The sequence below is a fragment of the Lampetra planeri genome, chromosome 13, assembly GCF_965212315.1.
Source record: "Lampetra planeri chromosome 13, kcLamPlan1.2.h2, whole genome shotgun sequence".
Classification (NCBI taxonomy): Eukaryota; Metazoa; Chordata; class Hyperoartia; order Petromyzontiformes; family Petromyzontidae; genus Lampetra; species Lampetra planeri.
Window position 1 is genome coordinate 13,576,105 of NC_136119.1, and position 25,280 is coordinate 13,601,384.

Sequence of the window (25,280 nt, forward strand, 5' to 3'; positions counted from 1 at the left end):
AGGCGTTGGGTGGAATATAAAGTCCAGGTGTCGTGCACAATGCTCGCTCGCTCGCTCTCAGGGTGCACACCTTTGTCCACAGAGCAAACTTCGACGTGTCTCGGTCCAATGGCGGAGCCAGGATTTTCAGGTAGAGGGGAAACCCCCCCTCCAGCAATGAAAAATGATAGGAGTTGTTAGTGAGTAAGGAGTTAGTAAGTAAGGAGTTGTCTCTTGCTTTTTATTCGACGCGTGTGTGGCGATGGCGCAGCCATCGATCAAGTTGTCGAATTCGAACCGCGCTGTGTGATCGACATCGCGCTCGCTGAAGCTGTTGATGACTTCAGGGAAGTCGTGTGCTGTATACGCATCTGCGCACAATTCTGAGTCACTTATAACCGCTTTGCCGTTACTTATTGCCAATTATGGACTCAGACTATTCTCCTATCATCTCATAGAGTCCCTGGCACGTAATAATATGCTACACAGTGGCAGTGGGGGTCGCATAATGCCGATTTATTACTAATAACCCCCAATGATCCGATATAAATTAGGGATTTCGATCGGATCATTGGGGGGGGGGGGCACGTGCCACCCCACTGGCTCAGCCAATATCTCGGTCAGCCTCGGACTGCTCGAGCCGTGCAGGAAGCCGCAAGGTCAACAAACACGTTCATCACAACACCACGGGGTCTCAGCCCAAATACATTGCTGCTACATACACGCAGGTGCTCATTCCCAGCCTGGCCGGCTCGAACATCGACAGGGGGGCCACACTGCTCGCTTCAGAACTTCTGATCTGACCCAAACTCGCATGAATACGCACGGCAACAAAAATGTTACTTCTGCAGTGGATATATAATGGATTCCGAATTGATTCCTACAGCATCGACGTACGTGGAGCCATTGCTAATAAAACACGAGGCTGCGTTTGGGCGGATCCAGGCAGATGGGACTGAAAACTGAACAAAAATGAAAATTGTTAGGGTGTGATTGGCCAGTATGGTCCACCCTGAACTCTGCACATGCCAATGGATGATAGCATTGCAGAGCTTTTGTGTGTGATGTCTTGGTGTTATACAGTGGCACATTGTATTTCCTTGCGTATGCTTGCAGCAATATGTTGAGGTGCTAAATGCCGTTGTCGACTACCTGCCAGCTCGCCACGGCGATAGGGCTTCAGCAGAAGAGAATTCGCGTATTGTTTGCCATTCCTCTGCCGTAGAAGTAGCGCAGGCTAAAGTGGCCTCCTCTATTTGGTCCGCAGTTTGGGACGCGTCGCCACAGTCGCCCTCCTGCGGCTCGAGTCTTTAGTGTTCCATTCACGAAGGAGACGTGGGCATCGAGCTGTTGATGTTCTGATGCGCTTGGTGGCTCCACCGCCGGCGTCTTCAAGGTGGTCTCGAGTTGAGATTATTCTGTGCCGCTGGTTGTCAGCGTTCTTCCAGTGCCACCTACTGGCGGCCTGGAATGATTCAATCAAATGAAAATATTTGACTGTGTAACCGTTCTGTGTATGAAACACCAGTTCTGGAACACCTCTTTTGGGCGTTACGTGCGGAACGTTTGTCTTTGGATTTCATTTGAAAGACTTGCTTTGAAAACCCCTCGTGAATGTACGCAAGTGGTTGGCAGCTGATGTAAAGGTGCGGTTGCTGCACCTTAACAACTCTTGGAACCTCCAATTTCAACCAGTCTACACAACAAAGGCTCATTCCTAGCAGCGTGCTTCAGCCGCACCAACCTCACAATAATAATATCCTTGGCTCCTCCCACCCTCAACCAGTATATATACAAGGACTGTTTTCTTGGAATTTCTCTTACTTGATACAGCTATCGTACTGTGACGGTTCCACCTGAAGACGGAAGCTTGTGTTGCCTCCGAAACGTCGTGATTTTTATTTTATTTTTATTTTACTTTTATTAATTTTAATTTTTTACCTACGTGACTTTACCGAAAAAACCTAAGAATATGAATCCTTGCAGTCACGAAAGCTTCAAATCTAGGTCTCAATATTCCTCCGAGTGCAGTGTAAGATGGGTATACCGTATACGCCTTTCTCGATGTGTTCTACTCCTTTATACAGAGACTCCTCTGAATGAAAAATAAGAATAGGGGTTATCCTCCCTGTTCGCCTTTTGGCGTTCTCTGGTTCGACACTTGAGAGACTGGGCCATAAAGAAGTATCTGGTGTAGGCCAATCATTTTAAAAGACAATGCCTATATTACACTGTGTAACAAACACTTGTTTGTTCTTGCTGGGTAGTAAGTGTTATTTTCTAATTGCTTATGCCTCAAAAGTACAGAAAATGGCTATTATTCCCCACAAACTTTGCTTTTGTGACTCCTCGACTTAGGAACATTCGACTGAGGAACTTTTAGAGATACGAACAAATCTGTCCGCATGTCCAATTGCCCTTTCGGACCGAGGGACGTAAGTTCAACCGCCGCGCAATAGATGTCGGTGGTGGCATCTCCATCTGCAGAACGTGAAGAACCAGTGGCATCTACAGCTGCAGAACGTGAAGAACCAGTGGCATCTACATCTGCAGAACGTGAAGAACCAGTGGCATCTCCATCTGCAGAACGTGAAGAACCAGTGGCATCTCCATCTGCAGAACGTGAAGAACCAGTGTCATCTACAGCTGCAGAACGTGAAGAACCAGTGGCATCTACAGCTGCAGAACGTGAAGAACCAGTGGCATCTCCATCTGCAGAACGTGAAGAACCAGTGGCATCTACATCTGCAGAACGTGAAGAACCAGTGGCATCTACATCTGCAGAACGTGAAGAACCAGTGTCATCTCCATCTGCAGAACGTGAAGAACCAGTGTCATCTACAGCTGCAGAACGTGAAGAACCAGTGTCATCTCCATCTGCAGAACGTGAAGAACCAGTGTCATCTACAGCTGCAGAACGTGAAGAACCAGTGGCATCTACAGCTGCAGGAGATTGTACAACTTTCAAAGCCATTCCCCGTGTTTGGTGTACATGCCGTACAACATGTTTAGAATCGTCAGGAGTAAAGTTGGACTTACTAACACATTGACTTACGGATAGACGACCTCTGGAACCCAACTCGTTCGGAAGTAGAGGAGTCCCTCTCGACCTATGGGGTGGAGGGGTGGCGACGTGGACATCGTGCAGGAGGGACATTTCGGATGTTCGCTAGGAACAGAGCCGACACAATGCACTGACGACACACAGCGTGACCACGCTTCGCAATGCGTGTCAGGCGCCGGGCGGATGTGTCAACCCTCTCTTCACTAGTGGGGGGGGGGGCAGTGGAGGAAGCAGTTGAACTTGTAAACAGTAATGGGGACTTCAGCAGCAACGAGCCCTCGCCGCTGCTGCTGCTGCTGCTTAGCAGACAGAAGACGTTGCTGGAAAGGGGGGCTCAGTGTTCTTGGGGGGCCAGCACCACCACAATCAGGTTGAGAACCACTGGCGTAGCCTGTCGGCTGGTCTATGAGTAGGGAGCGGGAGCGTAGCGGCTGTCGCTCTGCGCTACGAACCCGGCGACAACACGAGTTCTAATTCCGCTAGCGGCCAACATCCGTGACGAAATATCTGAATCGCATCTGAGCCTCCGCGAGGTCAACTCAGCCTGGTGCGTCACGTAGTCGTCAACATTGGGGAGACAAAGGCGGGCGGGCGTGGTGGTTCTGGCCACAACCACCCCCCGGCTTTGTCGAGAGGGTGCCACTTGCCGTCGTCACTTGCGCTCAACAACAGCCCGCGACGGCGACACGGGGAGTCCTTTGTGTTGGGTCACGTGGTCTCTGTACGTGGACGAGGGGTTGGTGACGTCACAGTATAATTTCCGACCGCTTTAACCCGCGGGGGACGGGGGGAGGGTGGACGCTTCTCGGCGTCCGATTGGTTGATGTTAATTAGGAGGCCGCGGCGAGAGCCAATGAGCGCGGGGGGTTAGGCACGGGGTGCGAGAGAGACGGGGAGGGGGCAGAGAGGGGGGAGAGGAGGGGAGAGACACGGGGAGGAAGAGGGGAGACGAGTAGGGGAGAGAGACACGGGGAGACGAGGAGGAGGAGGTGAGAGAGACAAAGAGGAGGGTAGAGACACGGGGGGACGAGGAGGAGGAGGAGAGAGAGGAGACATCACCGGGAGAGGTGAGCGAGCGAGCTTGTGTGTGCCTGTGGACGACTTAAGCTATCTACAACATCACTTGCCAACAGCACGTACAGTGCGTGTACACGTACAGTGTGTGTACACGCACAGTGTGTGTATGTACGTGTGTATGTACGTGTGTATGTATGTGTGTGTAGGCGACTCCCGCGGCTTCAGGGCCGCGTGTGCGCAGCGCGCAAGGAGACGCATCTTCATAGACGAATTCAGAGCTCCCGTGGCAACTTGCTCAGCTGATAAATGTGGTACAGTGTGCGCAGCGCCGTCAAGTTATATTGTGTACAGTGCGCGGTGTACAGTGCGGTGTGCGGCGTATTTGGTACAGTGCGGCACGACGGCGTACAGTGCGGTGGGGCGCTGCGCTTGATGACTATTGCCATTTATATTCCGCTTAGCGATGATTATAGTACAGCAGCCGTGCTCCCATCATTATTACAGTGCTGTAATTATGATTAATTCTCAAACTGCATCTCAAAGATTTTATTTAAAGGCCCAGTGCTGTGCTTGTGCTGCAGGGCTGTGTGTGTGCATCACACCGCTGTGTGTTGTGCTGTGTGTTGTGTTGTGCTGTGTGTTGTGCTGTGTGTTGTGTTGTGCTGTGTGTTGTGCTGTGTGTTGTGCTGTGTGTTGTGCTGTGTGTTGTGCTGTGTGTTGTGCTCTGTGTTGTGCTCTGTGTTGTGTGTTGTGTTGTGTGTTGTGCTGTGTGTTGTGCTGTGGGTGTGTTGTGTGTGTGCATCACACTGCTGTGTGTTGTGCTGTGTGTGTGTGCATCACACCGCTGCGTGCCGTGCTTGTGCTGCAGTGGGGGGGAGGCAGATTGTGATGAGTGTATGTGGCCATGTGGGGCTGGGGCCTTAACTTCGGCTGATCTGCTCAGTAGTGGGACGTGCGGTGTTGCTGCTGGGGTCAAATGCAACACATCCACAGTACCCCATGGGTGGCCGCAAAACGTGAAGAGAGCGATAAGGCGGCGGGGAATGTAAATGAAGCATTAGTAAGCTCAGATTAACACATTTGTGTACAGGGTTCATTGCCATGTGTCGAGATTCATAATCTGCTTCCTGTGGTCAAGGCTGCCTCCTCAGAAAACCTGTTCACGCAATTCGCTTTGGTTTTATGTACCAAAGTTACGCTGTAGACGTGTCAGGGTTTAAACTTTACACTACTGGGTCAGAGTTCCAATGCGTTATTTCCTCTCAAAGGAATGGCATTGCGATGCCCTGAGTATGACGTTTGCGTTGCTAGTGGAGGGTTGTCATCGGCGCTTTAAACTGTGCTGCATATAAGAACGGTTATCATAAAACATATTCAAATATGCTTCTGAATGCAACGCTTCATTCTAACTGGTTTAATTAAATAAGGAAACGTGAAATTCAGTGGCCTTTAGACAAGCAGTAGCCTGCTGAAGTGTGTTTTAATATTTAGCAATGTAGGAATTTATTATTTTGAATATTGTTAATTTACATATTTTAAATAAAATAAAAATCAGCAATTTTTTATTAACCAATGGATAAAGGCCTCCCCCCGCCATATCGGTCTTGTGCATGTTTTGACTATACTTCACCATGCAGGTCAATGCGAATTGAAGCGGGAGGGGTGGGAGCGAAGGGAGGGCCGCCTCTGATATCACTTCCCACTGATGCTCGCTGTGGCCTGGACTCAAACTCACGGCACCAGGTTCATAGCGCATCGGACCCGTCGCTTCAAATATAGTTACATGTTATTTAACAAGTGGGTGATTTTGGATATGCTGAAACCCATGTTCATAACATGCCAGTACTGTACTCATTCCAGAATGTCCACTTGACAGCGCATGACATCTGTGGAGATGCACCACCATTAGTTACCTCGAAATGGTTCCTTACAGATTTACTCAGCGGTACGCGATTTAACCACGTGATTTCATCGCCAAGCCACATTTGTACTTTGCTCTCTATCAGCTGTTAACTTGAATTATTTAAATGCCGATGTTCAGTATATATCCCGGCACATCCTCAGCGTTCGTGTAGGACAGGTCGTGGAAACATCACCGGTGTTTCTGGGAAGATCTCGCACTGCTTGCTGCTGGATTAACCCGACCACCTGATGCCATGCCCCTGTGTACACATACTTATCCTAAGTGCTCAGCACTTTGGCAAGGATTACTTACGTTCAATCTCATGTCCAGAATTCCTATTTCAGTTGAAACAATCCAAATTAATATTTTGCTGAAGTAATCTGTGCAAAACAGGGATATTATGATTAGAAATCAATATATTTCTGGTGCAGTGATGTGCACCTGCCCAGAATACTGTTCACATAATTACTGTTAAATTTGGTGCAGGTTTCGTAGCTCAACCGTTACTCTAACTTTAAACCTGTTGGGTAATGTGGTTAACACACTTTACATGCAGGTCTTATTTAAAGCCGCAATATGAAGTGCTACTTTGTTATATTTAAATATACAAGGCAACTCGCCAGCTTTTATTCAACAACCTACTCTGCTAATGAGACTCAAACATTTAAACTGGTTTCGACTTTTCCTGTTTAAACTAATTGCTGCTCAATAACAGTCCAAAGGTGTATTGACTCAAATGCCAGTGTATTTGTACGTGGAGAGACGCATGCTTTATGGGTAGATGTTTTAGTATTTATTGCAAAAATGCTTAGGTTTATTTTGTTAATGATTATTATGAACTTACAAACCATACTATGGAGAGAGGTGAAACCGGATGTAAGATTTTTCTCTTAAAATGTACATTCTAACAAACGATGTTATACTTGCTTTGTACACGATTGAAAATATGGATATTGGTTAATGATGCCAAAAAATATCCACGTGTTGTACATTGTGTGAGTATTAGCCTTACCTTTTTTTCCAGAAAACATTCAAAGGGGGGATGGAGTGCGAAGTTCCCGCAGTTTGTGGCGAGCCCGATGAAGCGGCTGTGAAGCAGTCAAACGGCGAGAATCCTGGCTACACCTACGCTCCCTCCTGCGCAACGCGGCCCTCACTCGGCTGCATCCTTGAAAGTGCCACTCCCCCCATCATAGACTTGGAAGTGGCAGAAAAGACCTGCCAGAAAGTCCTGGAGAGTCTTAAATTAAAGCAGACCGACCAGAGCGTGGACAAAAAGCAAGATGACATTTTTATTTTGGACGCCGCCGAGTGTTCGGACTGTTTGGATGGGATCGCCGGGTCAGAAGGTCTCGACCTTAAAAAGGAACAGGAAACAGCTGTTACACGCAACGGACAGATGAAGGATGCGGGATGCAGCCACGTTACACCCGGCGTCCGGAAACACAAGGCCGTCTCCTCGGCCTCGAAGCAGTCGCTGCTGCTGCGCCTCTTTGAGTCGAAGCTGTTCGACGTCTCCATGGCGATTTCATACTTGCACAGCTCCAAGGAGCCGGGGGTACAGGCCTACCTTGGCAACAAGCTGTTCAGCTTCCCTGCGGACGCCACCGACTTCTACCTGCCGCAGCTGCTGACGATGTACCTGCACGGCGCCGAGGAGGCCGGCGATGCCATCAAGCCGTACCTGGTCCACCGGTGCCGGCGCAGTCCGGACTTCGCCCTGCGCTGCGCCTGGCTGCTGGGCGCCTACTCGGCGGATGGGCAGCCGTCGTCACGGCAGAAGCATTCGCGCGGCACCAAGCTCCGGCGCCTCATCTTGTCGGACGAGCTGGTCCCTGCCACCCCGGCTCCGTCGGCTCCGCCGCACCAGCTGCTGGCGGCGTCCGCGCGGGCCAAGCTGCGCGCCGCGGCCGTGTCGCCCGGCAAGCGCACGCACCAGCGCTCCAAGTCGGACGCCACGAGCAGCTGCATCCAGGCCGACGGGCTGCGCCGCACGTCCAGCATTCCCCGCGTGGAGGCGCAGCACGACGAGGTGAGGCCGGATTCGCGGGTGGCATTGATCACGTCGGCGTGGAGCAGTGCCATTCTCCATTGGAGGCACTTGTGGACATCTTACATTCATGTTCTGGCCAAACTGACTATTTGTGCAATTTCGAAATAATCTGTCAAGGGGAAGCCTGATAGATATAGATAAATGTCATTTATTTCAGCAGGAAGGGGTCAATGAGCTGCTCGGCTCAAACAAGTCCACTTGCAGATGCCAGACTCCTTCCTTAATGAGTGATGCGATGCTGTCCACAGGTGTGCTCATAACACCGCACCGGCTAGGATAATTTGAGTTAAACCAAATGTGTTAAGGTTATTGCAACTGAGCGTTAATAATGTTCATAATGCTTTTATTATAATGCATTCTACGTCTATGTTATTTTAGTGTCAATAAATTTGAGCAGGTTCATCATGCTCGGCCATAATCAGTCCACTGCTGGATGAAGGCCCGCCCAAGCTCTCGCCATCTATTCATCATTCAGAGCCTCTTCCAAGAGTAGCCCATCATTCAATTCACAAATCAATTTCTCGTTACTTGATAAGGGTCCAGTTGGTATGCCCAGCATCTTAAATTGCATAGAGCTTAAAACCCCAATCTTTTTATCATCATCATGAAATTTTATGTACATACTGATGAGGGCCCATTTTAAGCAGTCGGTTTATTTTACAGGTGAAATCTGGCTGAAATATAGTAGGGAACTGCATGACTATCACAAAGCTTGTGCAAAGAAAATGAAAATCAAAAGTACAAAATAAAACAGGACAATTAAACAATTTCCACTGAGTTGTAATTCACTGATAACATAGCCACGCAGAGCTACACCTTATCAGAAAAATATTCCCTTCTAGAGTATAGTCAAGGGAATAGATTTCCTGCTTGGTGTAGTGCAACTTAAAAGATGGTCAATTCTGTGCACGTTCATGGGTATCCCGTGGCTTAGGGTGGTGTGAGGCCACAGCCATCGATTTACCTTCATCCTCAATAGGTTGAGCTCACCTTTGCTATTCTATATCAGGTATGGCTCCTACAATTAGCAACGTGATTTATATTTTTCCAAAAAAAATCACAACCATTACTGGATGTGGCCGCGGTGGGCACTGTAAAAAAAAAAAACCCTGACTCAGTAATTTTTTTTGCGATAATCAAAATAGATTTTATTTCAGGCCGTAACCTGCACGTGATTGATCGGGTTTCCACTCGTTTGTCTGCACAGACAGGTGCTGGCTATTTACACAGTTAGGTTAATGTGGGAACACACAAAATGAATTACTTGACTGATTGCAAGTGCGTTGTTTTCATCAGTGGTGAACCCCGTGGCGTGGCACACTGTGTGACCTCGTGGTGTGGCACACTGTGACCCCGTGGTGTGGCATACTGTGTGACCCCGTGGTGTGACACACTGTGTGACCCCGTGGTGTGGCACGCTGTGTGACCCCGTGGTGTGACACACTGTGTGACCCCGTGGTGTGGCACGCTCTGTGACCCCGTGGTGTGGCACGCTGTGTGACCCCGTGGTGTGACACACTGTGTGACCCCGTGGTGTGACACACTGTGTGACCCCGTGGTGTGGCACGCTGTGTGACCCCGTGGTGTGGCACACTGTGTGACCCCGTGGTGTGGCACGCTGTGAGACCCCGTGGTGTGACACACTGTGTGACCCCGTGGTGTGGCACACTGTGTGACCCCGTGGTGTGGCACACTGAGACCCCGTGGTGTGGCACACTGTGTGACCCCGTGGTGTGGCACTCTGTGTGACCCCGTGGTGTGGCACACTGAGACCCCGTGGTGTGGCACACTGTGTGACCCCGTGGTGTGGCACACTGTGTGACCCCGTGGTGTGGCACACTGTGTGACCCCGTGGTGTGGCACACTGTGTGACCCCATGGTGTGACACACTGTGTGACCCCGTGGTGTGGCACGCTGTGAGACCCGACGGCGGCGTATTGGTGCAATCGAGGACTTGAACTCTGACATTTTTAAAGCGCTGTACTCTTTATTTTCCATGAGTCCTATTTGCTGCGAGGGTGAAGGTCAACTAATTTCACTATCTCACATCCCTTATCGGATAGTTAAACATCGTAGGTATTGTGTCTCTGCTCTAAATTACATCACAGGGCAAGGAGCGAACGCGATGATAACTGTCCATTTCGACTCGGGGAATTCACTCTACTTTGCAACATTTAATGTACAGTATTTACTCTTTATTTACTCTCTCGCCAAGTGGCACTGTAGCTGAGTGCTTAACTCTTAAGCGGCAGCTCATGAGTTCAAATCCTGCTCAGGGTAATATGCAGCCCATCCGGTATCGATAAAATGACGAACACTCGGTAGTAATTAAACAGCGGTGGGTGCCTTGCAGAGAGACTGCACACTGCTGTAGGAATGCGTAATTTCTACCACTGGCTCGTGTCTGCCAATACGAGCTGCTCCCTAAACGCATTAAGCACGGAGAGGCTTTTCACTTGTTTGATTATCTCATGTAGTGACTCGTACACCTATCGACATTTGGGGTGTGGGGTTCAAGGGAGGAAGCGTTAGAGCAGGGGATGACATGGACTGGCCCTATCCGCTCAAGGGTAGAAGTGTCTCCGTAGGCTCCACATGTGGAGCTTGGCTATAAGTAGACATCCCACTGAGCATGTGGCTCTCACTAATGCATGGTGCCAGTGATTCGTGATTGCAATTTGAGAAATGCTGAAAATCTCCAGCCCCGCCTCGTGCTCCTCTTTACACGGCGGCGGCTATGAGGTTGAAGCTTTGTTTTGGATAAGAAAAACATTGTTTCCTTCACACTCCCTGTTATAAGTTAGTGGAACGAATGGATTCTATCGTTCACTCATTTCTCGCGTAAAAATATGCGAAAGTGTTTGTTGTGAACTCGTGCGAATGAGTTGCCTTTGTCTGTGAGATATTATTTCCACAGCTCTGCGTTTAGATTTTCCTTGCAGACTAAGACATTTAAAATGCCCTGTGTGTCTTTCGCAAAATAGCGTTAATAGTTTAATCCACAAAGAATGATTGGCTCTTTCATTGAGCTGTTGCTGTTTGTGTAGATGATTACACAAAGTCATAAACTCGTTTCTATTAAACCGAGATAGAACAATGACTGACGTGCTGGTCTGACAGGAACATCGGACAATTGTGAGTGCGACTGCATTGGCATTGGTGCACTAGCACATTGGTGTACTTAATCGTTATACATGTTTTCGCATCTAAAACTATACTTTGGAATCTACAGTTAGAAAAAAAACTGTCCGTATATGAATTTGAAGGAACCGGTTGTCACACACGTGATAAGATATTTTAAACCATGGGCGTGAAATCCATTTGAATCCAAATCATCGCGCACCCATTTTTAAAGCGTTGCGCATTGGCCATTGACAGCGCTGAGCCGGGCTGTCCGCATGACGCGCGCGCTGCCTGGTTGGCCTGTGTGCGCGTGCAGCAGACGGCCCGTCTCGCCCCGGAGCGCGAGTTCATCAAGTCGCTGATGGCCATCGGCAAGCGGCTGGCCACACTGCCCACGCGCGAGCAGAAGACGCAGCGCCTCATCGCCGAACTCTCGCTGCTCAACCTGTCGCTGCCCGCGCGCGTCTGGCTGCCCACGGCCGTGAGCGCGCACCACATCGTGCGTCTGCCGCACACCCAGGCCGTCGTGCTCAACTCCAAGGACAAGGTGAGCGAACGCGGATTCGCTCTCGCATGGTGCGATGACAAGCTCGTCTCGTTGAGGCGTCGTGAAACATCTACTAAACTAATTAACTGTAAGTGTTTTTATTTTAGTAGTCTTCTGGCTTACTGACGTAAAAACATTTTAACGTTGCTTTTTGTATAAAAAAAAACCCAGCAACACGCAAAACCCATTCTGGATTATCGGTCACAGGTTCGAGAGGTTTCATGGTTGGATTCCATCTCCCGGCGAGGCCGTTGAAACAACGGTCGAGTTTGTCAAATCCCCACTAGTTTGTCCGTCCAGCAGTATAAATGGGTACACCGCTGGTTGTCGAATGGCAGGTCGCGCGTACTTGTGTCGAGTGCAGGCACGCCCGCCCACCTCTTCCAGCGCGTCTGGCCAACGTGGTAGCCACCCTCGAGAGTTCGCTGTAGTCGAGGCCCCTCTTCACCAGCAGCGGTGCGAGCGAGCAGTCGCGGTCACACCGCACCTTCACGCTGTATTACGATTACGCTGTGCGTGCTTGTCGGGGCAGGCCCCGTACCTGATCTACGTGGAGGTGCTGGAGTGTGAGGACCTGGAGATGTCGACGGTGCCCACGCGCATCCCCGAGGCGCGGATCCGCGTGTCGCGCTCCGAGGAGAACCTACCCGACTGCTTCGTGGCCGGGGAGGCCCCGAGAACCGGCAGCTTCACGGCACACAACCCCGACCCCGACGAGGAGGCCTGGTCCCAGGACGACATCGCCGACCTGCAGGTGGAGGTGTGTGGCTCGAGTCTGCGCCCCATTTGCACGCACGCAGCCAGTTTTGCGAATCCACGGCTGGATGAGGTCAGCACAAGTCGTTAGTCGTGAGTGCCGTTTGATTACGCCACGCTGGTCGGTACGGGTTGGGAAAGGTGAGGAGCATCGACAATGGGGCATAGAAGTACAGAACAGCAATGGATTTTACTGCGCTGACTTTGCACACAAATGCACACGCGTGAAGTTTTGATCTCTCCCACATTAAGCCCTTCAAATGCTCTTATTGTAATTCCCAGCAACCTGACATCCACAAGTCGGACAAGTCTACCAACAGTAGTGACACCATCTCGCAGTTCTCTGTGGACAGCATCACAAGCCTGGACAGCAAGGCCGAGCCTGCCTACTTCCTGGCTGGGGACATCAGGTGCCGACCACACCACTCATCCTTTCAGTTTCATTACTAGACGCAATGTTTAGATGGTGATGGGATGGGTGTGTACGCATTCGAAGAGGCATTGTCAAATTGCCATTGCAGGCGGCGCCTGTCAGAGCAGCTAAACCTTCCAGCAACGCAATTCCGCCGAGACCCAGAGGACCCCTCTGCCGCTGCCCTCAAGGAGCCCTGGAAAGAGAAAGTCAGGTGCAGGTCACATGACACTCACGTCGCACTCACGTCGCACTCACGCCACACTCGCATCGCAATCACGTGGCACAAGTGTTGTGCCCCCATCGCACGTGCATCTTTGCCCACCTTGTTTCCGCACGGACCCTTCGTAGCTAAGCCTTTGTACTTGCTGAGCCTCTTATAATCGTGAGCTGCTTTTCCATGCTGCCCTAAAGTTGTTTCTAAGATAAGCACATGAGCAAAACAAGTGAGCCTCATTAACAATAATAATATAATATAATTCCGCTATACAGCATCCTCTTATCCGTAAAGCCTAATATCTGCATAGACAGCTGATCAAAGTAAAATTGCGTCCCCTCGAGGATTCGTTGGAGTTAAAAGAAACATGTGCGTCGCACGTGTTGCAGGCGCCAAATGCATTGGTGGGGCACAGCTGGGGGTGGGTGGTTGGGGGGTGGGGTGGTCTGGCTTTAAAAATAATAAAAACAAACACTCGCCACGCCGCCCACGGCCGAGAAATGCCACCTCGGGCACAATTTCTCCCTCGTAACTATTCTCCGTAATGACTACAGCCCGATATCGTGGACCTTAGGAAGTGTATATCGCTCGCAGAGATACACTGGAGGTCGTCTTAGAGTAATGGAGTAATTGTTTTCTTGCGTGTGTTCCTCATCATCCACCCAGTAAGAGTGATGTAGCTTTCACTAAATACAGTTGTAATTTTTAACTTGCAAACTTAACATTTAAGTTTCCACCAGGAGCTGCAGATGTAGAGTAGTGACAAAGGCATTCCAACCGGCAGGTAATAAATACAGGCATTAGTTTGATATCTCTGCTTCTGCTTTGTGTGGCAGCATTGCAGGAGGGAATTTGTTTTTCATGCAAATCCCGTGTGTAATGACAGGTAAATCGGCAAAAGTTTCTAGGTTGCACATTGACACTTGAAATGCATCATCCATTTCTAACCTTGTTATTTAAATGTACGTAATTGGCTTTAGTAGTGACTTTGTCGTTGCGTGTAGCTGTTGGTAATTCACAACTTTAAGCCGTTTCCTTTAGGCTTCGGATGTCTGCGTGGGGGAACATGGCTAAACTTAGTATTTAATTTGGGCACACGTCGTTGTAAAACTCCACTGCGGGTAAGCCTAGGCAATATGTGTAATCATTATGTTCTTGATTGCTTTCTAAATGTTGCAAAGGGACAAAGGTATAGGTGTAGACCCGCAATGTCTTACGCCTCTGATGGCAGGAGGGCCTCCACGAGAGAGGCAGCACGAGATGGCTCTTTCACGGATATTTGTTGTCCTATTCTTGCGTGCTGGCCAGACATCATGGAAGAGGTGGCACCACCCACACTTTGCCCCACCATACGCAACCTGCCAGTCATCTGTGGTCGTACCCCTTTATGCTTTTGAGTGGAGAGAGGCGGGGATTTCAACAGCTGTGCCAGAGGAATGAGCTGAACCAGTGACCTCTATACTGCATGCCCAGTGTGCTAACCATTACATGATGGCAGCATTTCTGAAATGATGTACTTCAGTGTTCATCATTGCAAGGCCCACAGGCCACTGGCGGACCCCAGTGGCCTTTTGTGCGGCCACGGAGTGAAAACACCCCCCATCGTCATTGTGCTGTCAAACCCCAGTGGTTTCTAATGTGTAGCGGCCCTCACACTGATGTCTTAATGGCGAAAGTGCCCCCCTCTGAAAATTAGTGAAGAGCACTGATGTACTTCATCTAAATGTTCGAGCATGTTGTGTGGATGTTTGTATTGTGCTTTCCTGTGTGTGTGTGTAAAGCCTATTGGTCTTGCTTGGGTTTGCAGGCGTATCAGGGAAACTTCCCCTTACGGCCACTTCCCCAACTGGAAGCTGCTGTCGGTGATTGTCAAGTGTGGCGACGACCTGCGGCAGGAGCTGCTCGCGTACCAGTTCCTGCGGCAGCTTCAGGTACGTGCCATTGACGTCGCTCCACCCCGCTCGCCCTCCTGGGTTCATGGGCGTCCTGGCTCTGAAATCCGTAGGGCGGGGCTAAAGAAATAGATCCTAAGTCCTGTGGTTTGCGCATCCCCCGGGAGTCCCATTGTTATTCGAAAGGGTTTTGACTTGGGAAATATGAAAGGGAAAACGTGTGTTCAATTGCCAAATATAAACATTTAAGTTCGTAAATATTTAGAGTTATGTGCACCCCCTTAGCTCTCAATTCTCAAGGCCACGACGTGTTGATGACGATATCAGTTATTTGGTCAAGGCTATAATGGAGCCAACGGCACGATACCCCTCTCCCATCCCTCCCTTCTGCCGGGTCACGAGTTGAATGACTTTGGAAACCCTGCAATGCATTATTCCACTCTGCAAGCTCTGCTGTAGACGAGGCGATGTTACATCTATGAAATACAGGTCTATAAGCAGTAGATCATATCTGTTTATTGCCTTGCTGACAAGAAACCGGGGAGCCTTCAGCATCTGCTGGGTTAGCTTCATTGAGACGGTCCAAGCACCGTGTGGCACCGCTCACTTGACAGACTCAACATTGCCCATTCATCCTTTTTACCTGGGAGGTGACTTTATACAAAAGTGGTACACTCATGCACGGATATCCTTCCTTTGCCTTTATCCATGGCATCCTTGGCAAATGGGGAATGGGATTATTGTAAGGCAGAGATTTATTCAAGCACGTGTTGTGCTGTGCGTTTTGTAATATATCCAAACCCCGCAGCGGTTGCAGATTGCATTGTGTGATTATTTTAATTTGGTGGATGGCACCAAAAACAAAGAAGCATTCCCAAGCACCCACCAAATAGTTAACATTTTTTTAATCGTAATTTTGTCCTTACAGGGTTAATTTGTTGATAATTTTATTAAAAATATAAGAAGCATCCAGAGAATCGATTTTTAGTTCGCGGGAATTATATTTTTTCAAAATTGAATCTCCAAATTTTCATATTTATGTGCAGATAGCGAGGTGGGCAAAATATATCACACACATGAAATCTGTCTGCACACCAGGAGGCATGTCAATCCGTAGAGACTCTGATGTGAGATTACCAGGAATAGCTCGTAAGCTGTTTGTGTTTCCTCATTTACAAGTGTGGCTCACTTGATTTCAAGACTATTTTTGCGACCTTTCTTGTCATCTGATGTGATTGTCATGAAGGATTCCTGCTCGTGTGTGTGTGTGTATGTTGCTATGTTGGCTGTGCAGTCTGTGTGGGAGCAGGAGAGGGTGCCGCTGTGGCTGAAGCCCTATAAGATCCTGGTGACATCAGCTGACAGCGGGATGATCGAGCCCATCCTCAACGCCGTCTCGATCCACCAGGTGAGCTACGCCCGGCCTGCGGGTGAAGAGATTTGTATTTCAGCAGTGACTGGCTGCCTGTAGTCACTGCTGCCATCTGTATTCAAGGCCTTAAATGGACTTGCTCCTCCCTACATTCATGAGCTCCTTCAGCCATCAAGATCACTAAGATGCTCACGGTCTCCAGGCTTCACACTTGGGGGTGACGGTGCCTTTACATTTGCGGCACCTAAACTCTGGAATTCCTTGCCCTTCGAGGTCAGGACTTCCGAGACTACAAATCTTCAAATCTCGACCAGAAACATATCTGTTTAAAATTACTTTTTCTCTCAGTTATTTTCAAACGTCCTTCTCACTTTTGCCCTCCTTGGTCGATGTTAAAATATATCCGCCTTTCCATGCAAAGCGCCCTGAGAACGATTATTTAAGAGCACTTTGTAAATTTTAATTATTACTAATTATTATTATGCCACTCCCCGCGCGCGCAGGTGAAGAAGCAGTCCCAGCTGTCGCTGCTCGAGTACTTCCTGCAGGAGCATGGCAGCCCCAACACGGAGGGCTTCCTCACTGCTCAGCGCCACTTTGTGGAGAGCTGTGCTGCCTACTGCCTCATCTGCTACATCCTGCAGGTCAAGGACAGGTGCGTGTGCGTGTGTGTGTGCCGCCCTGCCGAGTGAGTCGCTGGCATACACCAAGAGTGGGCAGCAGCTTCTTTTTCCATTTTAGCCACTTTTTACTCTTAGAGGGTGGTCGGAAATGTCAACACTGCACTCTGTTAACTTTTACTTTTCCCCAATTGAACTTGAACGTTCTATTGGGTGTTGTGTCACGAGACAAGGTGCCAATTCAGAATGCTTGCAGAGCAGTGCAACCTGCAGCGAGCTGCCTGTGAGATGCCTCGAAGTGGGCTCTGGTCCACGCAATAGGAGCAGCACTCTCTCAGCAGCACTGCCACTGACAGTAATGTTCATTGCATCACAGTCACACGGATGTTTTTCATTCTCAGAGCTGGAAGTTTGCCAAATTAACTGATAGTTTTTTTCCTGTGCAGTCATTGGTGCCTGGTATACCACTCTGTTGGAAGTCTACAGTGGAAAAATAAAGTGTTTTTTTATGTGATTAGACCCCAGTCATCATACACGCTACACAGCCACACAGTGTAGTCACAAATAATACGGCGACTTTCAAATCTAAAGCGAGAAACGACCCTCTGGGTGGCACGTGTCCCCACGGGAAAAGCACCTTGTGTGTACATTACCAACGGCTCCGCGGGTTAATTCCAACGCGTTAATTAGTAACGGCTCCGGCACGGTTGGACTGGCGGCGTCTGTGTTGGTAGAGTTTAAATCTCGGCACCGCAGTTAGCGGGCGTTTGTAATGAGAGCCCTCACTCTCCAAGGGGGAGGCGGTGGCATTTGCAGTGTGTGGGTTCACATTCCTGTGGGTACGTGATGTCATTGTTGTGCATCTTGCAGGATATTTATTGTAGCCAAAGCAAGATTTTGCTGAAAGATGCAGTTCTTTTGTTTGAATTGCCATTTTTCACCTAACCGAATTAAATATCTACATCTCCCAAATTCTCTTGTAGCTCATGTAGTTAAATATTAGTTTACATCATTATTGTAAAAATACTAATTTAGAGATAAAGGTACCTTTATAAGCACGATTACGTTATGTTATTTTATGTTATTTTCTCTTTCTCCTCCCCCACAAAGATCTACACCATTATCGATTCATCAAAATCTATGGCAAATTGAAGCAGGCTTTCCACCAAATGAGTCCGGTTTAGAGAAGTTTGAATGTATGTAGTCATTTTGCGATATGTAATATAAAGCATACCTTGCACAAGATTCTTGTATGGCTTGAAAAATAAATCGCGCGACAAATGACAGTACAGTTGATTTATTATTGACGATTTTTACTTTTGTACATTTTTATCCATTGAATAATAACTCAGCGTCGTGGCGTGTGCCTCTCGCCGGCTGGCAGGCACAACGGAAACATTCTCCTCGACTCCGAGGGGCACATCATCCACATCGACTTTGGCTTCATCCTCTCGAACTCCCCGCGCAACCTGGGCTTTGAGACCTCCGCCTTTAAACTCACCGCGGAGTTTGTGGAGGTGAGGCTCGTAGAATAGCCAGAGTCATGACCTGCAGTCTAGTTTTACGTTATGATCGTTCATGCTGTGGTTCATTAATGTCACTGAATCACCCTGTGTAGGCATGTGTGCCTGTCTTGAGCACAGAAAAGTAGGACCGTAACGATTTGACCCCCTGGTGTTTTGATGCATCACATCGGTGTGTTTAGATTCTTGTATCATCGTGGGCAAGCGGAGTAATTTGTTTTTATTATTCCATGCTATGAACATAGTAATGGATTATACAAGACTTCAGATGTTTCTGGTTCTCCGTCCCACGAGGTGCACTCCCGTTATGTGATCTTCCTCGGGTTTCCGATGAACGCCCTGTGCAAGCGTCGTCCTCTTTCCATGTCGCTTTGCGAGGGAAGCCTTGGGCCTCGACTGCCATAGGGGGGAGCCACAGCGCTCTTGGATCCTTCTCTGCCTGGGCTTAGGGGCCGTCCATAAATGACGTCACGCACCAGGGTGGGGGGGTCAGACATTTGTGATGATGTGTGACGAGGGGGGGGGGATTTGAGAAATGTGACGTCACATCAAAATGCGCAACTTTAAATAAATATAGAATTGTTATAACAACACTAATTGTTATAACAACACTCCTACAACATCAGAGTGCAGCCCCACATTAAATACGCACTACAATGACAATAGTTTAAAGCGATTTTAAGCATGTTTTATTTTCAAAATGGAAATATGGTTTTGAGGGGGGGGGGGGGGCAGAGCTTTGTGACATCATAGTTGAGGGGGGGGGGGGGCCTGACTTTTTGTGACGTCGAGTGACGAGGGGGGGTAAATATTCGTCCAAAATCGCGTGACGTCATTTATGGATGGCCCCTTAGCAAGATTCTCATTGTTTCGTGATGGGCACTTGCAATATTTTCTGCTGCTCGTTGCTAATACTTGGTCTGGATATATTTCAGGTAAATTGTTTTTAGAGTTTGTTCCAGCCTGCACAACAACTGCCCTCTTTTATTTTATTAGTGTTCCATTCCTTACGTGCAATTTGTAACTTTTTCTGTTTTGTTATCATTGTTTCTCAGATGATAGTTGGTGCTTTTACATTTTAAGCAATACTGTTATTCTGAAGGTATTTAGATAATACTTAAATCATTCATTACAATTATGGCAAAACCTCAGATAGCAGGACTGGGTAAACAAGTTTAATCACAAATAGGAGGGAACTCTCGTGCGTAGATAGTTTAAATTTCCCGCTAACTGCGAGCGTATTGAAAATAAATCTAACAGAAACACACAAACCCTATAAATAATTGTTAACATTTAATGGAATAGAAAGTTAAATCCCTACAAACATTTTCAATGAATAATATTCTAAGTTTGAATACACTTACTATACTGTGAAGACTATGAGATACAGTAAATAAGATACGGACCAAAATAACACAACCTGGCTTAGGCATCCTCTGGATCATCTCAGCCTAAAATGAGTGCCTGTTGTGGTGTGTCAACATCAGTGCTAGGGAGATTAAGGTGACCTGGGTTTGATCATTCCACCCCCATGTCTGCCATGCCACCCTTAGAACAACACTTCCCTTATCAGTTTATCCTCAAACATAATTGTATGATTATCATGCGCGTGCGTGCAGGTGATGGGTGGACCAGACAGTGACATGTTCAACTATTACAAGCTGCTCATGCTGCAGGGGCTGATTGCTGCTCGCAAGCACATGGAGCGAGTGGTCCAGATTGTGGAGATCATGCAGCAGGGTGAGACCCAGCCACACGTGCCACTGTTATGTTTCCGTGTATTATTCTGCGTGTTTGCCAAGGAAAACCTCGCAGGAGTCTCAAGATTATCTTTCAGGAGGGTCCTGCCAAGTGTTCGCAGCAGAGGGAGATGTAACTTGGTGTAATTCCAATTGAGTAATGTTCAGGTAATTTCTCAGCATTGGGATGTTTGGCCAAAACAATGAGCACGTGGTTTGTTTTAGTTATGGGAGGAAAACCAGAGAACCCAGAGGAAACCCATGCCGAACAGAGGCGGAACATCCACACTCTACATAGGAAGGTGCCCGAGTCGGAACTCAAACCCAGGTTCATATTGCTGTTACCACTGTGTGGTGTGTCAGCCTCACCCCACCCTCAGTGTATAGTTAGATTATTGTGGAAATGCTTAATATGAATCTTCTATAAATTGTGAAAGTAATGGCTATAGGTTAGCATAGAGCCCTGTTGTGGCTGTACTGACGTGTGTTTGCTGTTCTGTGTCTGTGTGCATTGTTTACACGTGTGTGTGTGTATGCTGTTGTATGTAATGCTTTGTTTGAATACTTCTTCTTTCTGTGCCCCCCTCCCTGCCCTGACCCCACTCCCGCCCTGACCCCCACCCCTTTTCTATTCAAGCCTATTGTAGGGTTTTTATAAAGCCTCCTGAAATGGAGTTGCATTTAGATGCTGCGTTAAAGAGTTATTGTTGCGTCATTATGGATGTGCACTCTGATACTTGCCTACGATTATTGAGAGTGGGCAAAATATAATTCCAAGGATGTTGCAACATGAGTACCCACATTGTTATATAATTATGAAAGCACAGAAATATGTTTTTCATTGTTAATATCATAAAGCCAGCCAGGAATTGTACATTGCCAGCCTTAATATGCGATTACTAACGCCACTTTCCCCAACAGTCGTGAGTCCACAACAGAGAATGTCTTGTGCCTATATGTTGTTCTATCATCGTGTGTGTGCGCTGTTGTCTTTGTATTATGTTGTGGGGGGGAGGCAGTGCAGCGGTTAGCGCGTTGCGCTACGAACCCGTTGACCCGCGTTTGATTCCTGCATCACGCGCCTTGTTTTGTGGCGCATGTTTTGCACTCAGGCTCGCAGCTGCCGTGCTTCCACGGAGCGAGCACCATCAGGCAGCTCAAGGAGCGCTTCCACGTGAGCCTCACGGAGGAGCAGCTGCAGTCGACCATCGAGCAGATGGTGGAGGGCAGCATGCGCTCGCTCACCACGCGCCTCTACGACGGCTTCCAGTACATCACCAACGGCATCATGTGACAGCCGCCCGCTGCCTGTCGACCTGGCACGCGTGTGACTTCCATTCTCTCCGTCTGCCTGCTCGCCCTGGCTGCATGCGGCACTATCACCACACGAACCAAATTCAGCGAGGGTCTGGGGTTCATGATTACCCCACTGCTGGTCACATCCACAATGGTACACACTGCTTATTGCAGGAATTACTCAAACAAATTTGTGTATTCTTTCCCCTGCCTGCTAAGGGGTTACCCTGAGCTGCTTTGCAGAGGAAAACAGATGTGTCAGTTTCCAAGTAGCATTTCGAATCCGGAAGGGGGAGATGGTGATAAAGGATGTGTACACGGATAATATGTGGACCATTAAGAAATGTGAATTAGTGGCATAATCATTGCAGAATTCCTACATTTGTTTAATATCATCAGCTCGGTACGTAATTGCGATCCAAACATCATCCGCAAACTTATATCAAAACCCGCGCTTGTGAAATGAATCTTGCGGCGCTGAGCGCACATGTGTGCGTGCCTGGCATCTCCTACCCCTGCGCGCGAGCTCTCTGCCACATTCCCCCCTCCCCCCCCCATGGGCCTCATTGGGTGTCCTCCTCCTGTGAGGTTCTACTGAATGAAGAGGAGCAGCTGTCACGGCCGTGTTGGGTGGAGGGAATAGCTCCGCTGTCAACAAAAAAAAATGCTAAATGTGTAAATAGACTGTGCTTGTGTGTGATCGTATTCACACTTTAGCATCCTCTAGAGACTGCCTCGTGGATTCTGCTGTTGCCCAGTTTTAACCGTTGCTTGCTCTCTGGGTTATCGGCAGGTGGATGTTTACAGATCGGCGAGCTTCAGCTTGCTCAGTGCTTCTCGACTTGTCTGATCTGCGTTATTTTCCCATCGGTTTCCCTGTGCAGAAATTAAATCTCCTAAAATTGTATAACCTTACCTGATGAATAGGCTGTTCGATAGTGCTTCTAGAGGAATTGGGCACGCTGCTTTTAACAACCCAGATAGTAAAATATTGTACCAAAAGCATGTGCTACACACATGCACATAGCATTAATTGTAGTGACCTCCATTGTGCTTTGTTAATGGGGTTTATGTAGTTCCTGCTGCACTTTAACCATCCCCAGTCGTTTTTTCTGGGTTGCAGATTTCGTCTATATTCTTTGTCAAGCCTGTCTTCAACAAGCCTTTGTAAAAACATGTACAGATAGATAATTCGTTCGCTATTTAGTTTGACAATTATGATGTCCGTATGCTAGCTATAAAGCACCAACAAATATATAATACGGCAATGTCAAATATCTCTTTTACAAAGGGTAATGTGTGTACATCACATTTGTGACAAGATTTCCTAACCGTTCACGAGTCGTTGGGATGTAATTGCATGTGTGTCATTGCTCTACAATGTGTACAGTCCATTTAATGAACGCATGCCCATATAAGTTGTACCTGCTGGTTAATGACAGTCCTTTCGCATTAAATGATGGCTTTTTAGGCAGTTGCAAAAACATACGAGGCATCAATACCCCATTAGCTGGATTCCGGAATGAGGTAAGGCCAGGAACAAGGTTAATATATTTTCAAATTAAGCGTACACCAGTGAGAATTACAAAGTTCTCTGCTATCCTTCATTCATAGACTTCCATGTTCAATTAAAACAATAGAAATGAGATACACATGCAGACCACTTTCTATATGTGCCCAGCTATACCATGTAAGAAATTACCACCCCAAATACATTGGCCCTATTTCTACAAAATCTTAATAGAAACTGCCATTTGCTAACACATGAATTAAGGCCACATTTTCGGTTTAATTGTCCCACAGCTGAAATAACGTTGACACCCGACTTTAATCAATGAGCCACGTGCCATTCTCTCAGGGCAATGGTTAAGCAAGGATCCCGACACTGCGTCAGCCATGCCAGGTGACATGCCCACAGCTCCGCGGGGCTGGTAGTGCCGTGCGGAGGCTGTGGTGGCACACGGCGCAGTGAAGCGTGCTGGGTGATTATTCACCTCTGGGTGCAGGCTGCGTATGGGTCAAGATGTAAACTAAAGAAGCGCTCGAGACTTTCACAAGAACCTTGACGGTGGGAGAGCCCAGAATGTTACCTTTTGAATAGTAATCAATCGCAGACTATTTATACCGCATCCGATTGATTCCACGTGATTACGTGCAACTCTAAATCGATTAGTGCAAATTCTGTTTTTCCTCTTTTTTTAAAGGAGACGCTTTGGGCTTGTTTCCATTTGGAATCATATGATGCCTGAAGTGAGTACAATTATTCAGAATCAAGGATTTAAAAGTTACTACATACTTGTTATTAGATTCACTTAGAATACACATTAATTGACTCGTGCTTTAAAGGTAAGACAAACACAGCTATACACCTGATTACATATTTCTAAATGTTAATGTCTCATTTCATTGCCATCGTGAATGCAATTGCACAATCTTTAGGCTGGCCGATGTCCGCTATTTTCGATATTCGTTCTCAGCGCCCTTCATTGTTTGTGTTTACTGGACTGGAAACTGCAGGAGAGAGGCCTGATGAGTCGATTGTTTTGTGTTGAGCAGTATTATGGAGCTGATGTGTATTCGTGTGTACGGCGCTTTTTTCATGTGATGCACGCGTGCGTGTCCGGTGACGATCGTGAAGTTTTATACCGTATAGCAATGTCTAGAAAACGTAGAATACCCGTGGGTGTTCTGTTGTAGAAATGTGTGCGATGACTTTAAGTTCCGTCGTGTGTCTGTGCTGAAGTATGCAATGGAGCACCTGCTCGTCGTCGCTGACCGCTCTAAACCACAGTGGGACATTCTACATTCACATGCCGGGGGCCATTCCAGCCACTGTCATGGTGCCCGTTGCATCGACCGTGTGATCGCTTCAGACCAATTTAATCCCGACGGAGATATCAACCCTCAAAGGGCTTGCGAGTTGAGTTGATCTCACAGCAACACCAAGATGGGCACTACATTCAGGGGCATGATCATTGGAGCCACCCTATTGCTGGTGATTAGTGAAAATTGATAAATGGTGAAGAAAGTGCACATTCTATAGTGAAGTGCAATTGTTCAGTTATTTCGCATTTGACAAGTATTTTCTTGTAACCAAGTATGATTTAAAATATGCATTGTCTAGTTTTACATGAGGAAAAAAAGTTCACAATAGCAAACAAGCATTAGGAATATTGTAAAATGTCACGACATATGGTGTCTGTGGTTGATAACATTTCACTTGCCCTGATGTGTAATTTTATAACTTCGTTGAGTTTTGTCAGTGGTTGGGACTGTGATGGTAGATTTCAAAGCCGAGGGCTCACACTTGGTGTGCCCCCTCCGGCCAAATCCAGCCGTTCGATTGCTTCCAGTGTCAACACGTACACGAAGCGATTTAAATTGCACTCCTAAAATCCTCGCGCTTGGCCACATTTTCTGTAGAGTGGCTGTGTCAATGCCATCGGGAAATGTATGCAACTTGTCCTGGGGGATTGTAATGCATTTCCAAATGACGCTAAAAGCTTGAACGGTCCTGCAGAGTGACGAAGAAAAGGATTGCGTCACAAACTGGTGTTTGCCAAACTCTTGGCCTCATAACCCTCTCTCCCAGTTCCACATTTGCCAACTGAAAGGTGATGTTTCATGTGGGACGCTGGACTGGATGTGGGTTACAGAGTGTGAAGTTGGAGAACCTCTTGCTACTGATCTGTGAACATCCACACGGAAAAGATGGTGGTTAAACCCTTTACAAGACTCAGGCACAATAAAATTTTCACCAAACTGTT

General features: G+C 47.8%; 1 protein-coding gene across 2 annotated transcripts; it reads left to right on the plus strand.

Moving 5' to 3' along the window:
• Window positions 1-3,983: 3,983 nt before the first annotated feature.
• LOC144722096 (phosphatidylinositol 4-kinase beta-like) lies at window positions 3,984-25,280 on the plus strand. Of its 2 annotated transcripts, XM_078600243.1 has the most exons (13): window positions 3,996-4,110; window positions 5,698-5,803; window positions 6,988-7,995; window positions 11,456-11,686; window positions 12,219-12,446; window positions 12,725-12,852; window positions 12,964-13,068; window positions 14,879-15,002; window positions 16,258-16,371; window positions 16,839-16,990; window positions 18,340-18,472; window positions 20,098-20,218; window positions 21,330-25,280. In XM_078600243.1, the coding sequence occupies exons 2-13, from the start codon at window positions 5,702-5,704 to the stop codon at window positions 21,509-21,511; spliced, it is 2,628 nt and encodes an 875-aa protein (XP_078456369.1). In that variant the 5' UTR covers window positions 3,996-4,110; window positions 5,698-5,701; the 3' UTR covers window positions 21,512-25,280. The 2 variants fall into 2 exon arrangements, with proteins under 2 accessions (XP_078456370.1, XP_078456369.1); XM_078600244.1 differs by lacking the exon at window positions 5,698-5,803 and having other exon boundaries at window positions 3,984-4,110.